The 21,792-nt window shown below is 56.0% G+C and overlaps 1 protein-coding gene across 1 annotated transcript in view; it reads right to left on the reverse strand.

The window, feature by feature from the left end:
• Positions 1–21,792, reverse strand: part of SND1 (staphylococcal nuclease and tudor domain containing 1) — a 442,357-nt gene that overhangs the window by 6,080 nt on the left and 414,485 nt on the right. The window contains exons 17-19 of the mRNA XM_084897634.1: positions 10,578–10,766; positions 3,837–3,978; positions 462–585 (exon numbers count right to left, since the gene is read on the reverse strand). Coding sequence (XP_084753760.1) covers positions 462–585; positions 3,837–3,978; positions 10,578–10,766 — 455 coding nt within the window. The remainder of the gene's footprint in view (positions 1–461; positions 586–3,836; positions 3,979–10,577; positions 10,767–21,792) is intronic.

Here is a 21,792-nt window from a genome sequence, read left to right on the forward strand (position 1 = left end):
CACAGCAGGGAACACATCCAAGTCACTTCGTCACCCTGGGAGGGCCAGGGGCCCTACCCTCGGTAGACCAGACGTAAGTGACCTTGCAGCCTGTGGAGGCTGCTGCTCATGTCCCAGACAGTTGGGGTGGCTCAAGGGACAGCTCTGGGTGGCTGGCCTGGGTTTATGAGACATTTTTCCTGAGTGGGGTGATGGGTGTGTCGGAGAGCCCCAGACAGCTAGGACTCCCCCAACAGAGTGAGGGGAGAGGAGGAGCACACTTCTGTAGTCTGGAGGCTGGCTGGACTGCAGGATAATCAAGACCCAGATGGGCTCTGGGCAATAAAGAGGGCTGCCCTGGGGAGGCAGCCAAGGTCAACAACACCCCAGCGGGCAGCAGGCTGCAGAGGCAAATGTCTGGTCTGGTCTGAGGACAGACCGGCCCTGGCTCCTGCTGCACTGCTTGGGCCCAAGTGGCTTACCATTCTCCATCCACAAACTTGGCAATGCAGAACTCGCCCCGGCGCGGGGCGTAGGAGCCCTCGACGGGAGGGTGGCTGGCGATGTCATTTCGCATGTTCTCCATTAGCTTCTCCAGCTGGGTGCCTGATGGGGAGGCAAAGGGTGAGACCAGGGTGCCGGGTTCTCTGGAGGCTCATTCTGGCTGGGGAGGCCGATGAGCCTGGCCGTCGGTGGGGTGAGGAATTCTGTAGAGCGCCTGACTCGTCCCCATCCCTCAGCGAGGTCCTCTCTGCTCTTTGTTCGAGGTTTCATGCTGTTTGCAAAGGCAGGATGGCGACCTGCTGACTGTGGAGTCTGTGGGAACGCTCTTGGGTTTTGGGGAAGGAGGTGGAGAATGTGAGTGGATGTGGACGTGGAGCAAGGCCCACCAACCTTCTCCAGGATGGGAGCTGGCCAGCCTGCGGCCCATTCCTACAAGAACTGACCGCAGCCACTCTGCAATGTCTCCTCGGGGCTAAAGTGGAGATAAAGGATAAGCTCCATACAATCCCGGACAGGGAAAAGGCCTGGGAGTCTGAGCCATAAAAGACGGAGAGCAATTCTGAGACAGGGTGCAGCCTCAGTGGATTCACACTTGGCCACTCTGACCAGTCACTCTGCGAGACTCATGCTGAACTGAACTCCCGGTGCTGTCAGGTTAGGGTTCTTCCCTCCCATCCCAGTTCAGTGCCCTCCTCAACCGGGGGTGGGGTGAGCTCTTCTCCCCTGCTTATCTTTCCTGAACACTCTGACCTTGAGGCTCTGCCGCTTGCCTGTCTTTTTGTTTTGGTTTGTTTTGTTTTCCAGGTTTGGCAACACCCAGGATCTTCTCAGGTTCCCTTCCGGCTGCCTCCCACTTGCTAAGCCAACATCAGTCCTAGGGGCTTCTCCTGGCCTTGATTCTAGGTCTGCATCAGACCTGTTGTGCCTGCTTTGCTCTCCAAGGTCAAGGTGGCTGGCTGGGTGCACGTGGATTCCTCTTTTCACCTTCAGGGCCCAGGGCGCCACTGGCTATAACAGACGCCTAACACGTGTCGGCTGCTGGTACACTTGTCAGTTGGCCTTACAAGTTTCTCGTCTGAGTTTGTGTTCCTGCCACACATGGAGAGCTCCTCCAGGGCACAGACCACAGCTCCCTTGGCTGTTCACTCTTGCAAGGCCCAGTGGAAGCCCGGACACGTGCACTGTGCTCACAAATTTAGCTGCATTGAGGATGACTCTGCATGTGCACATGGGAGGTCTGTCCACTCTCGGCCTCTGCACAGGCCACAGAGCAGGGGCTTTAGGGTGCAGTGCCCCCCTCCCACCGAGTGGTAAACACGGAATTCTCCTGAGACAGTGTTCCCTGCCCAGACAGTAACATTTCAGGGACTTAGGAGAAGCCTCTATAGGAGACAGTTCCTCCTGTACTTGGTCTATTTTTATTTTTTGCTCCAAGGCAACAGAAAGCAGGCTTTGCCTCCTCAGACAGGCAGAGCCCTCTGGGAGGTCCTCAGACAGAGACCTGGTTGGTCATTTACAGCTAATGGAAACGCTTTCATCATTTCATCCGCTCCGTCCCGAAGGCAGGGTCTCATTGGGAGGAGGGAGAGAGGATGTCCCCAGGAGGGGGTGAAAGTTGCAGAAGAGGGGGCTGTGCGTGCTGAGGTTTATTTTCCTGGATTTTGTAGAGCCACTGGAGGACAGGGTTTTCTCCGGAGCCCACCGCAACTCGTGCCACGAAGCACTCACTCCCTTCTCCAATATTCCAACAAGACACGGTTTCCTCCTTCGTTCTCTGTCTTTATTTTCTGCCTTGGCTACTGCTCACTGCAGCATCATGGCTCCTTAGGGCTGACAGAGACAGCAGGCGGAGTAAGGGGTTTGGGGGGATTGGGGAGGTACAGGAAACCTCTGAGGTTAGAGACCAACTGGTCAAAGGCCTTGAACTGTCAAGCTCTGTCCCTGGGAGACTTTTGGGTCCTGTCCTTATTCAAGGGGAGTCCTCCCAGCAGGACTGAGGGAGGCAGAGCCGTCTGGGAGCTGGGTACGCTGCGCAGGGTCTAGCTGGCGCCTGTGCTCAGGAATACCACCCCTGTAAGGCTCCTTCCTGGCCACGCAGACCCGGAGGCTGGGTCTCTCTTGGCTTCGTTCCCAAGGCAATGTCTGGTCCAGCTTCCACCAGGATGGCAGCTGACCTCAGAGAACCTGATCTAGCCTGGCTGGTATGGCTAAATGGCTAGAGTGTCAGTCCATGGCTTGCGAGTTTGATTTCCGGTCAAGGGCACATACCCAGACTGCAGGTTCAATCCCTGCCCGGGTTGGGAGGCAACCAATCATCGATGTGTCTGTCACACAGATGCTTCTCTCTCTCTCTCTAAAGACAATGGGAAAAAATATCCTCTGGTGAGGATTAACAACAGGAAAAGAGAACTTGACCCTGAAGGCTCATCAGCTCCATCCTTGCCCCTCCCCTGCTAACCCCCTCCCAAGTACAGCTCAGGTACAGGACTCGAAACTGTCAGTTTTCCTTGGCGAAATGACATTAGCACAAAAGCAGCTGCCTGGGAAATGCCATTAGAGAGGAAGTGGCGGAGACAAAGCTGTTGGTCTGGAGTGGGCCTGGGTGGGCTGAGGGGCCGAGCAGAGCTGCATCCTGTCATCCAGGGGGCCGCCCTGAGTGCCATTGACATCTTAGGTCCTCTCCACCCCCTTGGCCCTCCAGGCGGCTCTAAGAGCCCTCTGCTCTGCCCTGGGCGGCAATGAGGCAGTCAGGTTACAGGAGAGGAGGTGGGAGGCTGGGCTGAGGTCTCTGCTCGGGGACCCCGGCCACAGGGCACGGCACTGGAGGGCAGGAAGGAGGAGGATGGAGAGCGAGAGTCCTTTAGAAAGACCACTGGGGAGGACTTCCCTGGCGTGCCTCTTGTTTCCATGGCAAACGGCTACCCCTCGGGGCTGTGGTGACCTCTGGAGGAGAAACCCCAGCAGAGACAAGCCCACACTCCCTCCTCCACCGGCCTTCCCAGGAGGCTGAGGGGGAGAGGGCTGGGAGATGCCAGTTCTTGCTTCCTGACCACATAGACAATCTGTTCACTGCTTCCCCATAGGCTGAGGGCTACAAATCCTCATGCCCAGTTTAGCCAGGGGTGCCTGGAGCAAAACAATTACCTAAGAGTCTCAGAGCACCACCCAGGCAGAATCGGTTACCTCACCTGTCCTCAGAGGACCTGCTCAGCCGCCCACGCCAGGCGCACTTGCAGGTCACGCAGGGAGCGGGCTGGGCTGGGGCTGCTGGCTGGGCAGTGGGGGAGGCCCGGAGGTGACTGGCAGAGCCAGGAGCTGAGGCGGCGCTGCCTGGGCTGGGCCTGAGCACTCACCTGTCTCCACATCCTGCACGTAGAAGTGCAGGTCGTCCGTGATCTCGGTCACAAACACCGGCTTGTAGGAGGCCGAGCGCTCCTTCTCCTCGGGCACAGGCGGCACCTCCTCCACAGGCTGCTCCTCGTAGTGTGCCCAGACCTGCGCGTGGCCAGCGGAGGGGAGGGAGGATGAGGAAGTGAAGTCAGACAGGAAACCAGGAAAGGGACTTTGAGGCACGTGGGTCACCCCGAGGTGAGTGAATGTGGGAGGTACCACGGGAGGCACTGGGCTGGCCCCTGGAACACTCCTACTCCCGGGAGGAGTGGGGAAGAGTGCTCTTAAGTGCATCTGATCCAGTGGCTCTCAACTTCCGGCAGGCATCAGAGCAACTGGGGAGCTTATTAAAGATGCAGGTGCCCGGGGCCCATGGCATGCCTACCCAAGCAGGATGTTCTAAAGGTCCCGAGAAATGGAACAGCGCAGGCTCCGGCGATTCTCATGCACACCAACGGGACCTTGGCCCTGGAGTGGTTCTGGGGGCCCCACCCCCTCACCATACCACTCTGCAGGGTCACTCTGACTGTCACAGGGCCACTGGCACTCCGGAGGCTCTACAAGTGACAGCCCTGGGCTGGGGACGGGCGGGCTTGTCACTGTGCAGGAACGCCCCTTCTCAGTCCTCATCTCCAGCAGGCTCCTCTGACCCCAGCTCAGAAGTGGGACTGCCCCCTCCGCCTTCCTCTTCCCTTCCTCACCAGCCCTGAGCTGTCAGGGAAGCAGCAGCTCAGACACTGATGCTACGTGACAGCGCATCAGATCCAATCCTGCGGCCAGGAAGTTATCCCAGCAGCCAGGCCTGTCAGCCAGGGAAGGGAGGTGGCTTTCCAGCTGAGCAGGGGAAGGCGGTGAGGGACTGCGGACTGGACCACACGGCCCCACAGACAAACACACAGGAGCAGGGGTGATAAAAGAACTAGCCAAAAGCTTACATGCTTACTAAGTCCCAGGAGCCATTCTAAACATTCTCTAAGTATAAACTCACTTAATCCTCACAACCACCCTTTGAGCGGAGATGAATACGACCTGCTTCACAGAGGCAACTGTGGCACATGGCCTTGTTAGGAGTAGCAGAGCCAGGACCTGAACACAGGCAGGCTGGCTCAGAGCGCTCCCCGAGGCTTTTGGCTTTGACTGGGCCTCTGGAGGCAGCAGGCAGCCTGAGCAGTGGGGCTTAATTGTGTCGTCTAACTTTGCTCAGAGGTGCCTTCTCCGAGTCTCCTTTCCTTCCCTGGTGAAAGTCTGACACGTGATCACCCGCCGACATGCGGATTCCTGGGCGGCATCAGGAAGCAGCTGAGGAGAGGAACACTGGATTTACTGAGCCTCCTGGCGTCACAGCCACGGAGGCCAGGCTCCCGCCTCTAATGTGGCACAAGTGTGTGTCCTCCCACCAGAGGCCTGGCATGAGCAACAGGAACTACCCAGGCCCAGGGTGGGGAAGGAGGGACTGCCAGTGAAAGGAGTTCTGAGGACAAATTAGGCAGGTCTAGGGAACAAAGGGGGCCCGTGGGGGAGGAATGCATATGAAGGACAGAGGTATCTTTGGCCTGAGCTATTAAAGCAATTACAAGCTGGGGAAAAAGCAGCCCTGGCCTGAGCAGCTTGGAGAGGCCAAAATGCTCATCTTGCTTGTTCAAAGGATAGAAAAGGCCACAGGGTAATGGGGTAGGGTGGGGGTGGAGGTGGGGGGACGATGGGGCACACATGCATTCACAGAGGATAAAGAAAAGTCACAGGGTTAGATAAAGAAACACATTTTCAGAGAATAGAGGAATGTTGCAAGATAAGGGGGAGAGAAAGAGGCTTCATTCACCACATGGGCTTTGGCCTTTGAAACTGATGCTATGTAACAAAATAACCAATGAGGAAAGCATGGGGGCCCTCAATTAATGAAAGGCCCAGTTAGAAAGGGCCTTGCTCAAACATAAACTGGAGACAGAGGGACACCAGCAGGATTTCTTTGAATTAGAGAGAGAGAGAGAGAGAGAGAGCGCGCTTTACCCATTTAGGGGCCCCTCCCCAGAGGCCCTCTGGGGACGCCTCTGCCCAGATGGAGTTTGCCTATACTTCCAACACACTTCTACATTTTTATTAAAGAAATCTGCTTGTCCATGAATTTATTCTTCATCTTCGTCGGACAAAACCCCACAGGAGATCTGTACCCCAAATCCCTGTTTCACCAGGGAGTGGCTGAGGAAGATGGAAGTTGTCTCTATGTCCAGTCCAAACTTCGGCCTCCCACACAGGCATGCCTCCACGTCCGAGGCTGAGCTCCTGGGCCCCTGGTCAGGGCTGGGCTCTACCCCAAACAGCTCCTGACCCCTCTCACTGCCTCCAACACCTGTCCTGCCAGCACGGCCACCTCCCTCATCACAAGCACCCAGACACCTCTGCTTCCCTAGCCCAGGCCTGGCCACCAGGAGAAGAGGGGGTAGAACTTCTATTCAGTCAGATCAGAGACAGGCCCTAACCGGCCCAGGCCCCCTGCCCTATGGAAGGGGCTCTTTGTACTTTCCTATGAAAGAGCCTCTCCAATCAGAGGCCTTGGCTAGGACCACCGAGTGCACTCGGGGGGGGGGGGGGGGGCGGGGGGCAGAGGGAAGAGCAGCCCCAATTCCTCCGGTTCCAGGGGCTGCATCCTGCTGAGGCTCAGACACTGAGAGCACTGGCCGGGGGGTGGGGGACCACAACCCCATTCCTTCTGGTTCCAAGGCCTGCAACCCGCCGAGGCGTAGCCTGTCCTCCTGTCCCCTCGCTCAGGGAAGGGACTGCTTAGTCAGTCATGCCGGGCAGCCCCGAGAGCCTTGCAGCTCTGAGCATCATGGGACTCGCACCGCCTCAGAGAGACGAGATGGGCTTGGAGTGGGCCGGAGCCTGGGAGAAGTTCTGGGCTCCCACCCAAACTCCACCCTGCTTCCCTCAGCTGTGGGGGAAGGAGGTTCCACAGCAGAGTTGACGATTTGGGAACAGACTGACAGGGTGAGAGCAGAAACTGCTAATGACTCAAGTCAAAGAGCCTTGGGTGACAGCATCAAGTTTCCCCTGGGAGAGGGAGTGTCTTCCTACAGGCTCGGGGCAGCAGCTGGAGGGCAGGCTGAGGGGGCAGCAGCTGGAGGGCAGGCTGAGGGGGCAGCAGCTGGAGGGCATGGTGATGTAAACGAAAGCCTGAGGATGGCTCTCAGCCCCCTTGCTCCCACATGGAGGGCAATAAAGGGGCCACTGGTCTATGACAGGCCCCACAGCTCACTGGGCGACAGGAGGGGCGCAGTGGGGTGCACGCTGCTGCCTCGGGAGCTGAGAAGACACCAGCAGCATGCAGTTGCCAAAGGACAGAAGAGGGAGAGTTGCACCTCACATAGAGGAACCCACTTCTAAGTGAGGGCTGGGTTTGCCTCTGAGGAGAGCCCTGAAGGCTCCCCCTCTCCCTTGGGGTATGGAGGTGACCAGCCATTCCCTGGGGCTTGGCTGCCATGGCCCTCCACCCGCTGGCAAATGCAGCCTGGCCGGGAGGGAAGCTTGTTGGTGGGAAGGAGTCAGTCAGCTGGTTCAGGCTTGGCTGCCCATGTCCCCACCCTTCAACAGGGGTTGGTTTTGCCCATATTGTCTTATGTTGCCCTTCTGTAGAACTGGGGCAGTGGAGAGACACCTGCCAGACATGTGCCATTTTCCTACAGCCACTCCGAGCCCTCTGATAGCTCAGAGCCCTGACAAGAAAACCCAAAGACCCTTCCGGCAGAAATAGTAACTGCGCAAACAGATACAGTCAGTGCCGTGAGGCTCTGCCCCAGGTTCGTAGCAGAAGGAAGAGCTGGGGAGGGACCTCAGGGCCAAGGCGTTGGGTGGGATGAAGGTGTGGGAGCTGTGAACGCTCTTGGCCTTTGGGAGAGACAAGCCTGAGTCAGGCTTGGGCAGCAGGCCTCGTGCTATGGCTAGGGCCAGGATGGAGCTGTCCTGAGACAGGGCCCCTCTGTGACTCCTCCAGGGCTCTGGCTATAGACCCAGATGGAAAAAGGGCAAGAGAAGCACCTCCCTCCCTCCTCATCTGCTGTCGTACCAGCTCCGTCCTGGTTACGTCCCCTCTACATCTGGGGCTCCAATTGTCCTGTGGCTGTGGCGCCTCAGGGAAGCAGCCCCCTGGCCAGGCACAGGCAAGGCCGGCCCAGGAGCAGAGGCTGTCTCTCCTCCTGCCCTCACTGCTCCTGGAGCCCCCTCCCTGCTCTTCCTCCCCAAGGAGCCCAGGCCCTCTTCCCTGCAGGAGATGGGCAATGGAGACTGAGGTGCCACTGGCTGGAGCCTCTCCGTTCTAAATTCTATTGAGTATTGCTGCTGAGGAGGTGGTGGAGGCCTTCAAGCCCTCGGTAGGGAAGCAAAGCTTAATAAAAGTCAGTCAATGGCCAAACCACCCTGTCCAAGGTCTTGCCAGGGTACAAGTGGTGGGAGAAAGGGAATCTATGCAGCTGCCATTGGCGGCTCCCTCCTTGGTCCTCAGGCCTGCCCAGAATCCCTGGAGGAGGAGGAGGAGGAGGGGGGGGGGGGGGAGGAAATTCTGCATTAGCCTCCTGCAGAGGAAGGGGAGGCCAGAACAGCCTCGTTATTAGGAGAGAAGTGCAAAGTGCATGTGGAGGAGGAATGAGGCCTGGCAGGGAGCAGCTAAGTTCTTCTGGCCGGGAAAGCAGCAGCCAGACAGACCTACTCACAACGCACACACACACACACACACACACACACACACACAACACACTCGCTGAAGACTTCCGCATGCTCCTGGTCTCACACAACCTTTCAGTGCTTCCTTTCCTCAGCTCACGGCTACCGCCACGATCTCTGACCCCCAGGTGCCACCATGGCGTCCCAAGTGGAGAAGACTGGGGACCCTGGGGACACCTCCGATACGCAGTCACCTGAGCCCTGCCAACCCTGAGGGCTGCCGCAAAGCTCTGCCCGTGCTGCTCCGGGGAACCAGCCACCAGGGAGAGGCAAGCCCGGCTAGGTTCCCGGGAGTCTTGAAGAGAGAGACACGAGCAGGAGAAGGGCCCAGAAGGAAGGCAGGCCCCGCGCTGAGAGCGGTGCACTGCATTTTAATTAGACAGAATAAAAACATGCAGCCTGTGTGAGTAATTAATCACTGGTAATTACTCCTCGGCGTCATCCTGTGGCATCGGTGCAAAGACGACTTGGGCTCTTTCAGGCAAATCCATAGCGATGCGCCTGGCAAGGGACCCACCTCTCCAGCTCAGGCCAGAGTCCCCTCTCTGTCCTCTCCTGGGTCCCTCTGGAGCCTCTACACGTAGAGGACCGCTTAGATGGGAAGAGGTGGCTACTGGGCTCATGTGCTGAGTAGCCGGGGAGCAGAGACACTTTCAGAATCCGAGTCCCAGAGGCCGGTGCTTGCCACGCTGACCCCCCAGCTGCTACCTCTTCAGTGAGGGTTCAGCCCTTGGTACACAAGCCCAGCGCCACTCCTCCACTCCCCGCAGCGGGTGGAGGACACGGGGTGGCAGCCTTAGGCTGAGCTGTCACAAACAGGAAACCCAGGAGGGAGCACTCTGCTGTAGGAGCCGAGGCTGCCTGCTCCCCACCCCTCCAGGAAGGCAGGGTTTCTGTGAGGGGAACTGGTTCTGTGAGTGGAGCTGGGACGAGGAAGGTGGAGACCTCCTCAGAGGCCTCCTGGTGGCCCACTCCTCCCAGGGTGCAGTCCCTTTCACTTGTCCTAGCTTGTTGGACGGCATTCCCCCTCCCCCCCCCCCCCCCCCAATCCCCAGGAGATGGAAGCAAAGAGAGAGACCCAGGAGGGTGGTCCGGGGCCCAGTCCCCGGGAGAAGCCATGTGTGCTCTGGGAAGAAGGTGGGACGGGACTGACTGAGGAGCTGGCTGCTCCAGGCTGGAGGAGAATGAGGGGCCTTTGGGGCCCCGAAGCCCCCCATTCCTTTTGGCCAGTGATGGGCCTTGGCTCTGAGAGGTGAGTTGCAAGCCAGAGGGTGGCCCCATGAGGGAAGGCAACGTTTATTCCTGGAACAAATGTATGGCTCAGCATGGCTGTCCCATGAAATCCTCCTCAAGCCCAGGGAAGCTCTGCCACACTGGTGGCCGGCTGATTCATCCCATTAGCAGAGCTGGGTCATGAGTGAGTGGCAAGAGGCTGGGGGGTGGTGCTGAGCCCCACTCCCACCAGTAAACCCACTGGGTTCCTCAATCGTCCATTTCTTTCCTAAAGCTGCTTTCCAACCCACCCCTGTCTCTGATGCGCTGTCTGCAGTCACGGATGGGCTGTAAATCTGCTGTCCTAACAGCTTTATGCATCTCGTGGGGCTGCTTCCCAAATGGGCTTCCCTGCAGGGCAGAGTGAAGGGAAGGCAGATGTGGGCTGCGGGAAGGGCTAGGAATGGGGAAGGAGCAGGAGCGACGCCCACCCCCTGCGCCAGGGGCTCCCCCAGTATTTCTCTCATTGATCCGAGGTCACCGCCCTGACCCGCCTGAGCAGGTCTGCGACAGGCTTACGGCTGAGACACCTGCCTTGGTTCTTATGTGGCTCCTGACATGGGGTCTGAGACCAACCAGGGTGACTCAAGTTGGGGAAAGACAGAACCACTTCTGTCTGCTGTAGGAAGGCGGTGGTGTGAATGGTGGTGACAGGAAGTATGAGCCCGGGGAGGGGCACCCCTCCCACCGTGAGCCCCACAGCCAGCCCCACACCGTACCTTCTCCTTCTTCTGCTTGGCGGCCTCCTCGGCAGACAGCAGGGACTTGTAGTAGGAGCTGCGCTCCGCAGTGAAGTGGACCTTGGAGAGTGCGTGCTCCACCAGCAGGACGGACAGGTTGGCGCCGTCGATGTGCAGCCAGCCGATGAAGTTGCCGGCCTTGTCCATGCTCTCCACCTCCACCTCCACCTGGGGCGGGGGAAAGGGGGCGGAGTCAGTGCGCGGGGGGGGGGGGGGGGGGGATGGCCCTGGGTGTGTGTGCGTGGGGAGGGGGGGCGGAGAAACGGCGCCGAGGCCCAATGCTCAGGCCCAGTGCTCAAGCCCTGGGCAGCAGCCACCAGGTTCACTACATGTGATAGGAGCAGCTGGAACCAGGGAGGGAAAGGAAGTGCTGAGCAGAAAAGCAGGAGCATGTGAGAGAGCCCTTCGCTTCAGTTCTGGAAGTTGATTCTATGCGTTTTAGCCTCTCACCCCCCAGATAGATACATCACTGACAAAGCAACTTCAAATTCCCCTTCTGTCTGACAGAGAGCTAACAGGGTAAACTCCACTCCTTAGCGTAAGGGAGTCCCTGTTAGCTGTGTGTGTGTGTGTGTGTGTGTGTGTGTGTGTGTGTGCGCGCGCGCGTGCGCGTGCGCGTGCGCGTCTGTCTGTCTGTCTAGCTGGGGGTCAGGAGTGAGAACAGAAGCAGACAGCTCTGGGCACATGCCACTGCTTTCTCCCCTCCCCCAGCTCTGCTAGGAAGAGAGGCAGACTCTGGGAGCAGGGCAATCCCTGGGGAGAGGGGAGCTTGTGTTCTTCTAGAGGAGCTGAATGAATTAATGCTTAATTTAACAAAGGTAAAAAAAAAACTGGCTGCCTGAGAGGCGAGGAGAGGAAGGATGGGACAAGTGGGCAGGAAGTGCACTAAGAGGAACAGTTAGGGGCTGACCCCAGAAGGTGCCCCCCGAGGAAGAGCAATTGCTGTAAGCTCAGACCTTGAACTGTGTGCTGGTGCTGAGCTTCAGAACCCCCCCGAGGTCCCCACAAGGCTCCAGGGCTCTGAAGCCCCCCGGTCCCTGTGAGACCCAGGCCCCAGAGCCAGAACTGCCTCTGCTCCTGTGAGACGGTGGCCTCACTGTTGTGGCCATAGTGGCGATGCATCTGCTCCCACCTCAAGGAGGCAATGGCCCAGGAAAAAGCCCTTTGATTTTCTTCCCCTGCTAAAGGGGACTGTGAAAGCCTTTGCTGCCAAATGTAAAAACTTGTAATGGCTTCAAGCTCGATTAAGCAATAAAATGAATGTCTAAATACCTGAGAATTCTCTGAAGCCTGGGCCAGAGCCCGTGGCAGCAGCCCAGGGCAGAGGGTTGGAGGGGCAAAGGGAGGGAGCAGCGCCTGTCTGGTTCTGCCTCAGCGGGAGAGACGGCAGCGGGTATAACTCCTCAAAGTAGACAAAGTGGATGAGATGGCATGGCTATGCAGAGGGCAGTGGGAGGAAAAGAGGGGGCGGCGACAGGGAGGAAGGACCCTGGCCTTTTCCCATTCTTGGACACCCTCTTTCTGCTTGAGGTCCACAGTTAACCCTTCAAGGGTAAAAGCAAGTTCAACAGCGCCCCAAATTGAGATGTGGTACAGAAGAGGGTAGGCAGAGTTTATCAGAGCTACGGGAAAAGGCACTGTCTGTACAGATCCAAACCCAAGTTGGTACTGTAGGTGGGGAAACGAGGCACAGAGAAGGGAAGTGCAGCTAGGAAGGAGCAGAGCTGAGCACACCTCCTTTCCTTTTCTACAGCCCTGTTTCAGCAGCACCCTTTCCCCCAGTCACACCTCTCACCCCCTCCTTGCTTCCCACCAGGTCATGCCAGCTTCAACCACGATCAACACCATGGTGCCTTGCACCTCCCTGGTAGAGCCAGAGTGAGCCTACCCAACACCTGCACCACCTGCTGAGGGGCTGAAGCAGGGAGAACCAGCATCTAATACTGTAGGTGACAAAGTGTGTTCTTCCTGTCTAATTCTGGCAATTAACGTACGGGGAGAAGGGCAGGTGGGCAATATGGCGCTTTGATAAAAACAGGTGTCTCAGGAGCTCACCAGCTGGTGAGGCACCTAAACTCATCGGGGTGAGCGACCGATTTCGTGAAGGGCCTCTTGCCCCTTGCAAATGCCCAGGGCACCGGAGCCCCAGGGAAGCTCCGCTGCGGGGCCACTGGGTGCCCCAACAGTAAGAGGACCAAGGGCAGAGCAGGAGGCCGCCATATTAAAACAGGGACGGGCAAAATGAGAAATCAAAAGGCACAAATTCCCAGTTATAAACTAAGTAAGTCACAGGGATGTCATGTACAGCATAAAGAATGTAGTCAATAATATGTTTCTCTTTCTCCCTTCCCCCTTCCCTGTCTCCGACTCTCTGAAAATCAATGGAGAAAAATATCCTCGCGTCAATATTAACAACAACAACAAAATATAGTAATAACTGTACGATGACAGATGGTTACCAGACTTATTGTGATCACTTTATAAGCTATACAAATGTTGAATTACTATGTGTACACGTGAAACTAATATAATATTGTATGCCAACTCTGTTTTTTTAAAAAAAGATACACAGAAAAACCATCTCTTATCCTTCTTAATTTGCCAAGCTTTATCAAACATGCCAAGGCCAAGAAGCAGCAGGTTCCAGAAGGATTTTGGGAGGCAGGAGGAAGACAAGAAAGGTGCTGCCTTGTGTTTAGGGACTCCTGAGATAACAGGTGTGTGTGTGTGTGTTAATGCTGGCTTTCACCACTAAACCACTGCCCTCCTTGTATTTGGGGGTTCATGAGGCACCTCCTTCTGTCCTGCCAAAAGCAGCGAAGCTGGTAGAGGTCTCAGGTTTGACCTCTTGCCTTCCGCTGTGTTAGGAGCCAAGTGTCCTTTCCCTAAAACTAGCATGGCTGTTGTGCACGAGCGCATGGCCTCCTCCAGGCTCGAGTCGCCAGTGGTGGGCCAGGGTGATTGTGACAAGCTTGATGGCCACCCTCGTCACTCCTCCTGGCACTGGATTGCTGGAAATGAACGCAAGAACCGTAGAGATGGGTGGCAAAGTCAACTGAGCGGGCAGCTTCCCTCTATTCCTACAAGAGATCCACACAGAGACCTTACTCCACGTGGCAATCCCGAATTCACACCTCTCTCTGCGGCCGAAAGCCAGAGGCTGGCCTCTCAAGGGTTCATATTAGAGGGAGAACTGAGCAACTAGCAGCTGCCCCTGGGCCCATGCTGCCGCGGAGCAGCAGGCTCTCTGCGGGCGAGCACTGACAGGGCACTTAAACAGCGCCGCTCACCCTGCAATCGATACACTAACTTGGGCTTGACAGGCCCCTGGGCCCGGTGGGCCGCAGAGAAAGAAATCTCTGGCCTTGGGCACGATGCTGCCACTGAATCCATCTTGAGTTACGGAGGGAGATAAAGCTGTCGCCTGAGTCTCTGCTTCCCCTTTATTAAGCTGCTACAGCCCCGGTCATTTCTCAGTCAAGCAGAGGCACTCAGGGGAGGTGGGCTGCCTCGGCGAAGAGACAGGGCTGGGCGGCGGTCCTGCTGCTCCCAGCCTCTTGGCTTCCGGCCTCTCTGGCTAAGTCCTGCTTCTGTGCCTCTTTCTGGACAGGCCCCAGCCTGGACGGCCACATGGAATTCACCGTGAGGCCAGTGTGTGGCAGATGCCTCCTCTCAAGCTCTGGGAGAGCTACAGGGGAACAAGCGGAAGGTTAAGCGGGTCATGCCCAAGGAGATGTGTGCATCCTTCATTATATTTCTCTTTTATATTGACTGCCAAAAATTTGGGACCCAAATTTTTGGCAGTCAATATAAGAGAGAAATATACAAGCTCTACTCCGTTCAATTTAAAGACTCGCATTGCTTATATTCTTGGAGGCCCCTACAATGGCATGTACCATCAGGAGCTCAGGCCTTGGGTGACTACCATGGGCTGCCAGAGGGCTTCATATGTTTGTGTGGGCATTTGGTGTGTACATGGATGGGCTCTGGCCTTGAGGGTACCAGAGTTAAGTGTATACATGGACATAGCAGTGTCAGCAAGGGACAGGTGGTGGCTCTTCTCTTCAATGCTCCTGCTGAGACTGAGAGCTAGAAAAACACAGCGCTAGAGCTGGTGCAGGAGGTGAGGGCGTGTGGCGGGGAGGACACTGCCCGAGGACTATGAGAAGGGGAAGGGGGCACCACACTGAGGAAGTGCCTTGGTGGTAAGTCTGGTGAAGGCAGAAGCGAGCAGCCTAGATGCCTGGTGGCCAGACCTGACCTCCAGGTGTTTAAGGATGCTGTGATGCTGGCTCACAGTGCACTCGGATGGCCCAGTCATGTGCCAGCATCTCTTGCTTTTAGCTCTTTTTTAAAAAAACATATTTTTATTGATTTCAGAGAGGAAGGGAGAGGGAGATAGAAACATCAATGATGAGAGAGAATCATTGATTGGCTGCCTTCTGCACACCTCCTATTGGGCATCAAGCCTGCAACCCAGGCATGTGTCCTTGATCAGAATCGAACATGGGACCTTTCAGTCCATAGGCTGATGCTCTATCCACTGAGCCAAATAGGCTAGGGCTTGCCTTCAGATTTTTAAAAAATATATTTTATTGATTTTTTACAGAGAGGAAGAGAGAGGGATAGAGAGTTAGAAACATCGATGAGAGAGAATCATTGACCAGTGCCTCTTGCACACCCCCTACTGGGGATGTGCCCGCAACCAAGGTACATGCCCTTGTCCGGAATTGAACCCGGGACCTTTCAGTCCGCAGGCCGACGCTCTTTTCACTGAGCCAAACCGGTCTCGGCTGCCTTCAGCTCTTGATACTAGTGGAGTGTGTTGGACTTTTCGGCCTTGAACTAGCCCCATGAAGGCTGTCCTGAGCCCTGGCTAGAGCGAAGCACTCTGCACACGGATGGGCTTGCCCTCCCTCTGGCATGCAGGGGACGGTACACAGCACCGAGGACTGGAGCACGGACTCGGAGCCAGACCGCCTACCATCTGCAGGGCCACTCCACTTCCCTGTGCCTGTTACTGTAAAGCTGGAATTGCAACAGTATCTCCCTCACAGGATGGCACATGGATCGAACGAGCTACTATACAGAAGTTAAGCACTTAGAAGAGTTAAGTTAAGCACTTTGACACACGGACACTTCATCATCAATTATCACTTCCTGGGAGGGACAGCTATTTCATTTCCAAATGTCTTCACTCTCCAGCCAGACTGTGCGCTCCCTGGGGGACGAAGCTTATACTATCCTCGGCCATCTCCCCTAGGCCTGGGGACTGACTGGGCCGAGAGCTTGCAGGAAACGCACAGATCCTGGGAGTCAGACAGACTTGGGTTCAAATCCTAACTCTAGCCGTGAAGTTTTGGCTAAGTCACCTGACCTCTAGCTGCTTCCTTCCTGTAAAAAGAAGAGAGGGCCCCGTGCATTAGGTAAGCTCATGTAAACTGCTTCGTCTCCTTCAACCTGCCAGCCGACAGCAGCCTCCATGGTTACATCCGGCAGCAACCTGCTTGGCTGAGCTAGACCGCTGGTTCTCCGCGCCCCCCCCCCTCCCCCAAAAAAAAGCTCTGGGGTTCTTACAGGTTGGGGGCCCCATGCAAAATTCAGGGTGGGAGGTAAGAAAAGTGAGGGTCGATGGGAAGAGCCAATGGGTGGCAGATGCCTCTCCGCTTAGCTGAGGGGGTCTTTCCCTATGACAGGGACAAAAGCGGGGGGGCTGCGACCCAGCCAGCCATGCCCAGCTGGACACAACGGACCCCGCCTGTCTGTGGGCCGGGGCAGCCGGCGGGTCCTGCTGCCTCACAATGGGACACATCCTCCTGCTCCCAAGCACATTAATGTGCCACTAATGAAATTGTTCTGGCTTATTTACCAAATTAATACAAACGGCACAGGCTGTTAATTTGCATGTGTCTTAATTACTGAGGAAGAGCTCTCAGGCCTGGGCAACATACACACCTCAGTGCCCACCCAGCCGAGCTGTGGCCTCCTCTCTCTCAGACGCTGGTGGGTGGGGAAGGGTGAGGCGGAGGAGGGAAGAGGAGACCTGGACAGCCCCTAGCGCTCCAAGCCCGGGAGCGAATGAGGGCGGGAAGGCGGGCCATGGGTTTGTTGTTTCCCACAGTCCCTTTCTCAGCAGCTGCAGTGCCCTGGGCTCGCAGGAAATCATACTTAGTCCCCCATCCCTCCCCCACACTGTTCTCCTCCTTTAAATTTTTTTTAAAAATTGATTTCAGAGAAGAAGGGAGAGGGACAGAGTGATAAAAACATCAATGAGAGAGAATCATCAACGAGAGCGATCAGCTGCCTCCTGCAAGCCCCACATTGGGATGGAGCTGCAACCCAGATACGTGTCCTGACTGGGAATCACACCATGACCTCCTGGTTCAGAGACTGACGCTCAACCACTGAGCCACACCAGCCGGGCCCATTCCCCTCCTTTCTCTTGTCTAGATTCTGCCCAGATCCTCACTCAGGAACTTCAGCCGGACAGACTGTGGGGACTAAGCCATTCTGCTCTAAGCAGTGAGGCACATGCTCTGCCTGGGGTGCATGCAGGCCAGAAAGGTGCTGGCCTTTACTGAAAGGTGCGGAGGAAGGAAGAGAAGTGAAAGCCAGGCAGAGGCTGATGCCCTTATAGAGCCTACTAGCCTCTCAGCTGGTCCTGCCCTCCCTAGTTAATCAGGAGAGAGAGAGAGAGAGAGAGAGAGAGAGAGAGAGAGAGAGAGAGAGAGAGAGAGAGAGAGAGAATATTAAGAGCTCAGCTATAAGACACAGAGGAAATTCTGACTGCCTTGGGGAACATTTAGTTGTTTTTCCTCTCCTGTCTCAGGAGCTGTAAGTCTGAGACAAAGCTGGGGGCATGGTGAGGCGGGGGACACGCTCCCTGTGGTGGCTCGGGGTCGCCACAGGAGGCACAGCACAGAGGGAACTCACTGGCCGTGGGGGAGGGTGGGAGGCCCCACACATGCACACCTGCCTTCCCTACTTTATGTGCCAGGAGGCCGGAGAGGTAGATCCCTAAGCGCCCTGGCCTTGCCTCTGTGCACAGTGTATGAGGCAGCACAGGAGATTACCCAGCAACAGGCAATGCCAGCCCCGCCGGCTGAGAAGCTGCGGAAAGCTCCTGCCCCAAGGGAGGCGGGCTGCCTCAGGCAGGACAGGCAGTGCCAGGCGCGTAGGTGGCGGGAGCAGCAGCCCAGGACACCCGGCCCTGGGGCATCTGAAAACCAAGACTCCCGTGGGGGAGAGAGGCTGCTAGCTGTCAGATCCTCTCGCCAACCTTTCGGACCCCACGGGCCACCAGCTGGCGACGCTGCTCTAGCAGGCAGTGCAGGAGCACTCACTACATGGGGGAGGTGCTGCGAGGCGCCCCTTTACAGGGCTCCCTCACCTCCTCACACGATGCCTCGCCATAGTCTGGCTTTAAACACCCCCAAAGCCATCATTAAGGAGCATAGCAGGAAGCCCGGAGCTGAGAACAAGACAGAAATGAAGCTTGATGGGGAAAAGGCCTCGAGGAGCAAAGAAAAAGCCTTGGACCAGAACAGTGATCTCGGTACCAGCTCGGCCTCCTCTGGGCTGAGGGTCGCTTCCTTTCCCGGCTCAGTTTCTTCCTGTGCCAACGGGCTTCCGAGGCTCTCCCTGCTCAGAATTTTCTAAGGTTGGGGTGGGGCCGCTGGTGGTATGCTAGCATGACTGACAGTTGAGAGAAGGGCAAGTACGGGTGCCCCACATGGCAACTGCCAAGGAGACCTCGCAGAGAGGGGAGGGTGGGGAATGGAGAGTAAAAAGGCACTCCAGCCTTTTCCCAACCCAAGCCTCCCACCCAGAGCTTTCTGCAAGATTGTGAGGAGCAATCCAGGGCAACCAGAGTGCAAGCCAGACTCCCCTCCTGCCCCGCAGCGGCAGCCACAGCATGGAGCCCAGCATGGCGCCCCCTGCACTGATGCTGCCTGGAGCTGTAACGTGCTGCCACAGCAGAGCTGCGAACTGAAGAGACACCTCACCGTCTTAAAGCAGCAGCTTAACACAGCCAACTCCAGCCCTGCACTCCTGGCACGTGCAGGCACACCAACGTCTTTCAGAGTCAATGAACATCAACGCAAAGCAATTAATAATGTATCTCGGAGAGGCGGCGCCAGTGGCATCACTGCAGTGTTCTCCGTACCCAGGGGCAGCGGGGCACAGTCCCCACCAGCCCTCCGCTTCTAGTCCCACAGCCCCTCCAGACCAGGTGACTCGCAGGTCCAACCCACAGAGGTGATCGCTCTCCAGAAAACCTCTTTTCTGACATCCCTGTGCTGGCCCAGCCAAAGCCCTCGGAATGAATGTCTGGAAACCAGGCCCAGGCTGGCAGTGGCAAGAGGGGTTGAGAAGCTGCTGGAAATTGAGGGAAGGCCCGAGGAGGGGGCCAGGTGGCCCAGGGCTTCTCCTCAGGCCTCCGGGATGAGGAGTGCCTGACACAGGCGGCAGCTTCTGTCCTGCCTGAGGCAGCGGCAGCCAAGGCCATCAGCATCCGGAGCCTGCCGGGAAACGCGAACCTGCTGACTCCAGGCCTTTGCGCGGTAACACAGTTTACAAAGTGATGCAATCTGCTCCCTCGGTGCAGACAAGAAGGAAGCAGACTGTTCATCTTCCCAGAAAAGCTGGGGCTGGAGGCTGGAGGCCGGAGGGAGATGAACTCTCTGCATCAGGGGGCCCTCATTCTGCCCTAGCCCCTGTCCAGGGCACCACTGTTGGCGGCCTTTCCCACAGGTCTTCTGGAATCCCTTCTGAAAGGGGAGCACACCTGCCCAGCACCTCCTCACGGTCCCTCCTCATGACGTGGGGAAGGGAAGGCCTAGCAAAGGGGGAAGAGAAGGCCTAGCACAAAGAGCGGAGACTGCTTTCCACCAGGTGCGCCCGACAGCATTCTTACCCAGCCCTGCAGCTTAGGCCAGGGGGCGGGCTGCAGGGCGTTCTCCCGGAGAGCTTCTGGCTGTCCCGGAGCCCCCCAGGGACTGAGCGAGGGGGACAAGATGGCTGGCCGTTTCTGTCAGGAGAAATCAGTGTGTCTGACCCATGGAATAACTGCATGAGGTTGTCAAATCTCTGACCTGGTCTGAAAGACCAAGTGTGTTCAGTCAGGTGAGGTTGGAATGCCAGCTTCCCGTTTGCATGCCCGTGCGTCTCCCTGACCCCAAGGCCCATTCCCCAAGGGGACTGGTGCATTCTGCACTGCCGTCTCCACTCTCAGGCTTCTTTGTCTGAAAAGCCGTGGGTTTCTATGGAGACCCACAGCCTGCCTTTAAGAAGCACTTATGCTGGCATCCATACCTACTTCCCCTCTGCCCCTCACCTGGCTCTAGATCATACCCTCTTTGCTTCCTCGGGCACCTAGTTCTATCAGTTAGGAGATAGAGAACTTCTATTACCACACACCAATCTCCTTTCCCACCAGCGTCTACCCCTTTTAACGAGTGTCCTAGAAACCTTGCTTTGACTTCACATCTGACCTTTCCTTTCCCTCTACTCAGAGTATTCTGCCCAACTCCCTCTCAGGTCTCCATCCGCTGCGCTGGTTGCCGCCCTTGATATTCCACGTCAAAGCTCACTCAAGACCTCTTAATTGCCATTTTTATAATTTCTTCTCAGTCCTCATTACTTTTGACCTTTTGAATGGTCTGCCAGAGCTAAGCACCCAGTTTCCATTTTGAAACTTTCTTTTTAGGCCTCTGTGATTCCTAATCTTGACTTTTTCTCTCTGCTCCTAGTTTCAGTTATGAATTTCTTCCCAATAACATACCCCTTGCATATGGATATTCCCCAGGGGGCCATTTTAAGCTGTAGACAGTCCCTATATTTCACAGGTCTCTGAGATAAATGACACCACAACTCCTTTTTCCAGTCCAAACCTCTCTTCTCTAGATAAAATTCTACTCCTCCAGATAAATTTCAAATATAACACATCTCTCTGCTGTTTTCACTATAAAACCTGCTATTCCACCTGCATTTTTTTTTTTATCACCAGTGGTAGTCTGAGCAGCTCAGGAATCATCCTTGACTCCTTTGACATTCACAGTCAATCTCCAGGTCACCGATCTACTTCATAAATGTCTCTTGAATTCTCCCCCTCTTCTGTATCCTCAGTGCCACTCCCTGAGGAGTTCAGCTCTGGGTGACTCCAGCCGCCCTGCCACCAGCCTCGCCTCTTCCCAAAGGCCCCTCCACAGTGTGGCCCCATCATAGGTCGCCCAACACAGCGCTCACACAGGCCCTGAGGTCAGACCACCTGTGAAATCTTGCTCTACTACTTCCTTCGCGGAGTGGGTTATTTAATCTCTCTGGGTCTGCGATTTCCCTGTTTGTCAAATGGGCATAATGGCAATCACCTCAAAGGGTTTACTGAAGAAAAAAAATGACTAATTAAACTCAACACTTAAGAAGAATCTGACATATAGTAAATGCTCAAAAAATGATGTTGTGGTTACTTTATAAAAAACCCAAATCTGACCACCTCTTCCTCTATGGAAATCCTTTCCTTGTTCTCTGCTGAAGTTCCAATTCCTCGGCACAGTAGCATAGAAGCTCCTTATAACTGGGTTCTTCCTGGTCTAACTTCCTTTCGCTTTAGTCCTCAGTACTTTGCTCTCGTTATGCCAAACCACCTCCAGCTCCACACACATAATGCATTGTCCCAGGCCTCTGTGCATGTCATTTCCTCTGGCTAGAATGCTCCTTCCTGCTGCATTGATTAAAAACCTCTCTCCAATCTTTCATTAAGATTCTGCTCAGATGTGAATTCACTTGAACCATTCCATTATTTATGTAGGTAATGTTTTCCCCCACAGCACTTTGCTTAGACCACTTTTAATTACATTGTTATAATGGCATTTGTTAATGGTACCTTATTAATGGCACATGGTAGACAGTTGGTGGTGAAAGTAAAAGGTCCTAGATTCTCCAGGTCACTGGCAGTGAACTTGGAGAAGGAAAGTTCTCAGACAGAAAACTGTCTTTAGGGAAATCCTGTGGCACCAGAGTGACCGGGGAGGGCCTGTTGCGAGGTGTGACCTCTAAGGTGCCAAGGCTGTCCCACAGATGCCCATGCCAGAGCAGAGCAGGCTGGCTCTGAGGAGCCCAGAGGGCAGAAACCAGCCTCGGGCAGTGCTGCCAGCACTGATGACGGAGGCACCCAGGCGTCGTGGGCAGAAGG

This window comes from Pipistrellus hanaki, assembly GCF_964339955.1.
Source record: "Pipistrellus hanaki genome assembly, chromosome: 10".
Taxonomy (NCBI): Eukaryota; Metazoa; Chordata; class Mammalia; order Chiroptera; family Vespertilionidae; genus Pipistrellus; species Pipistrellus hanaki.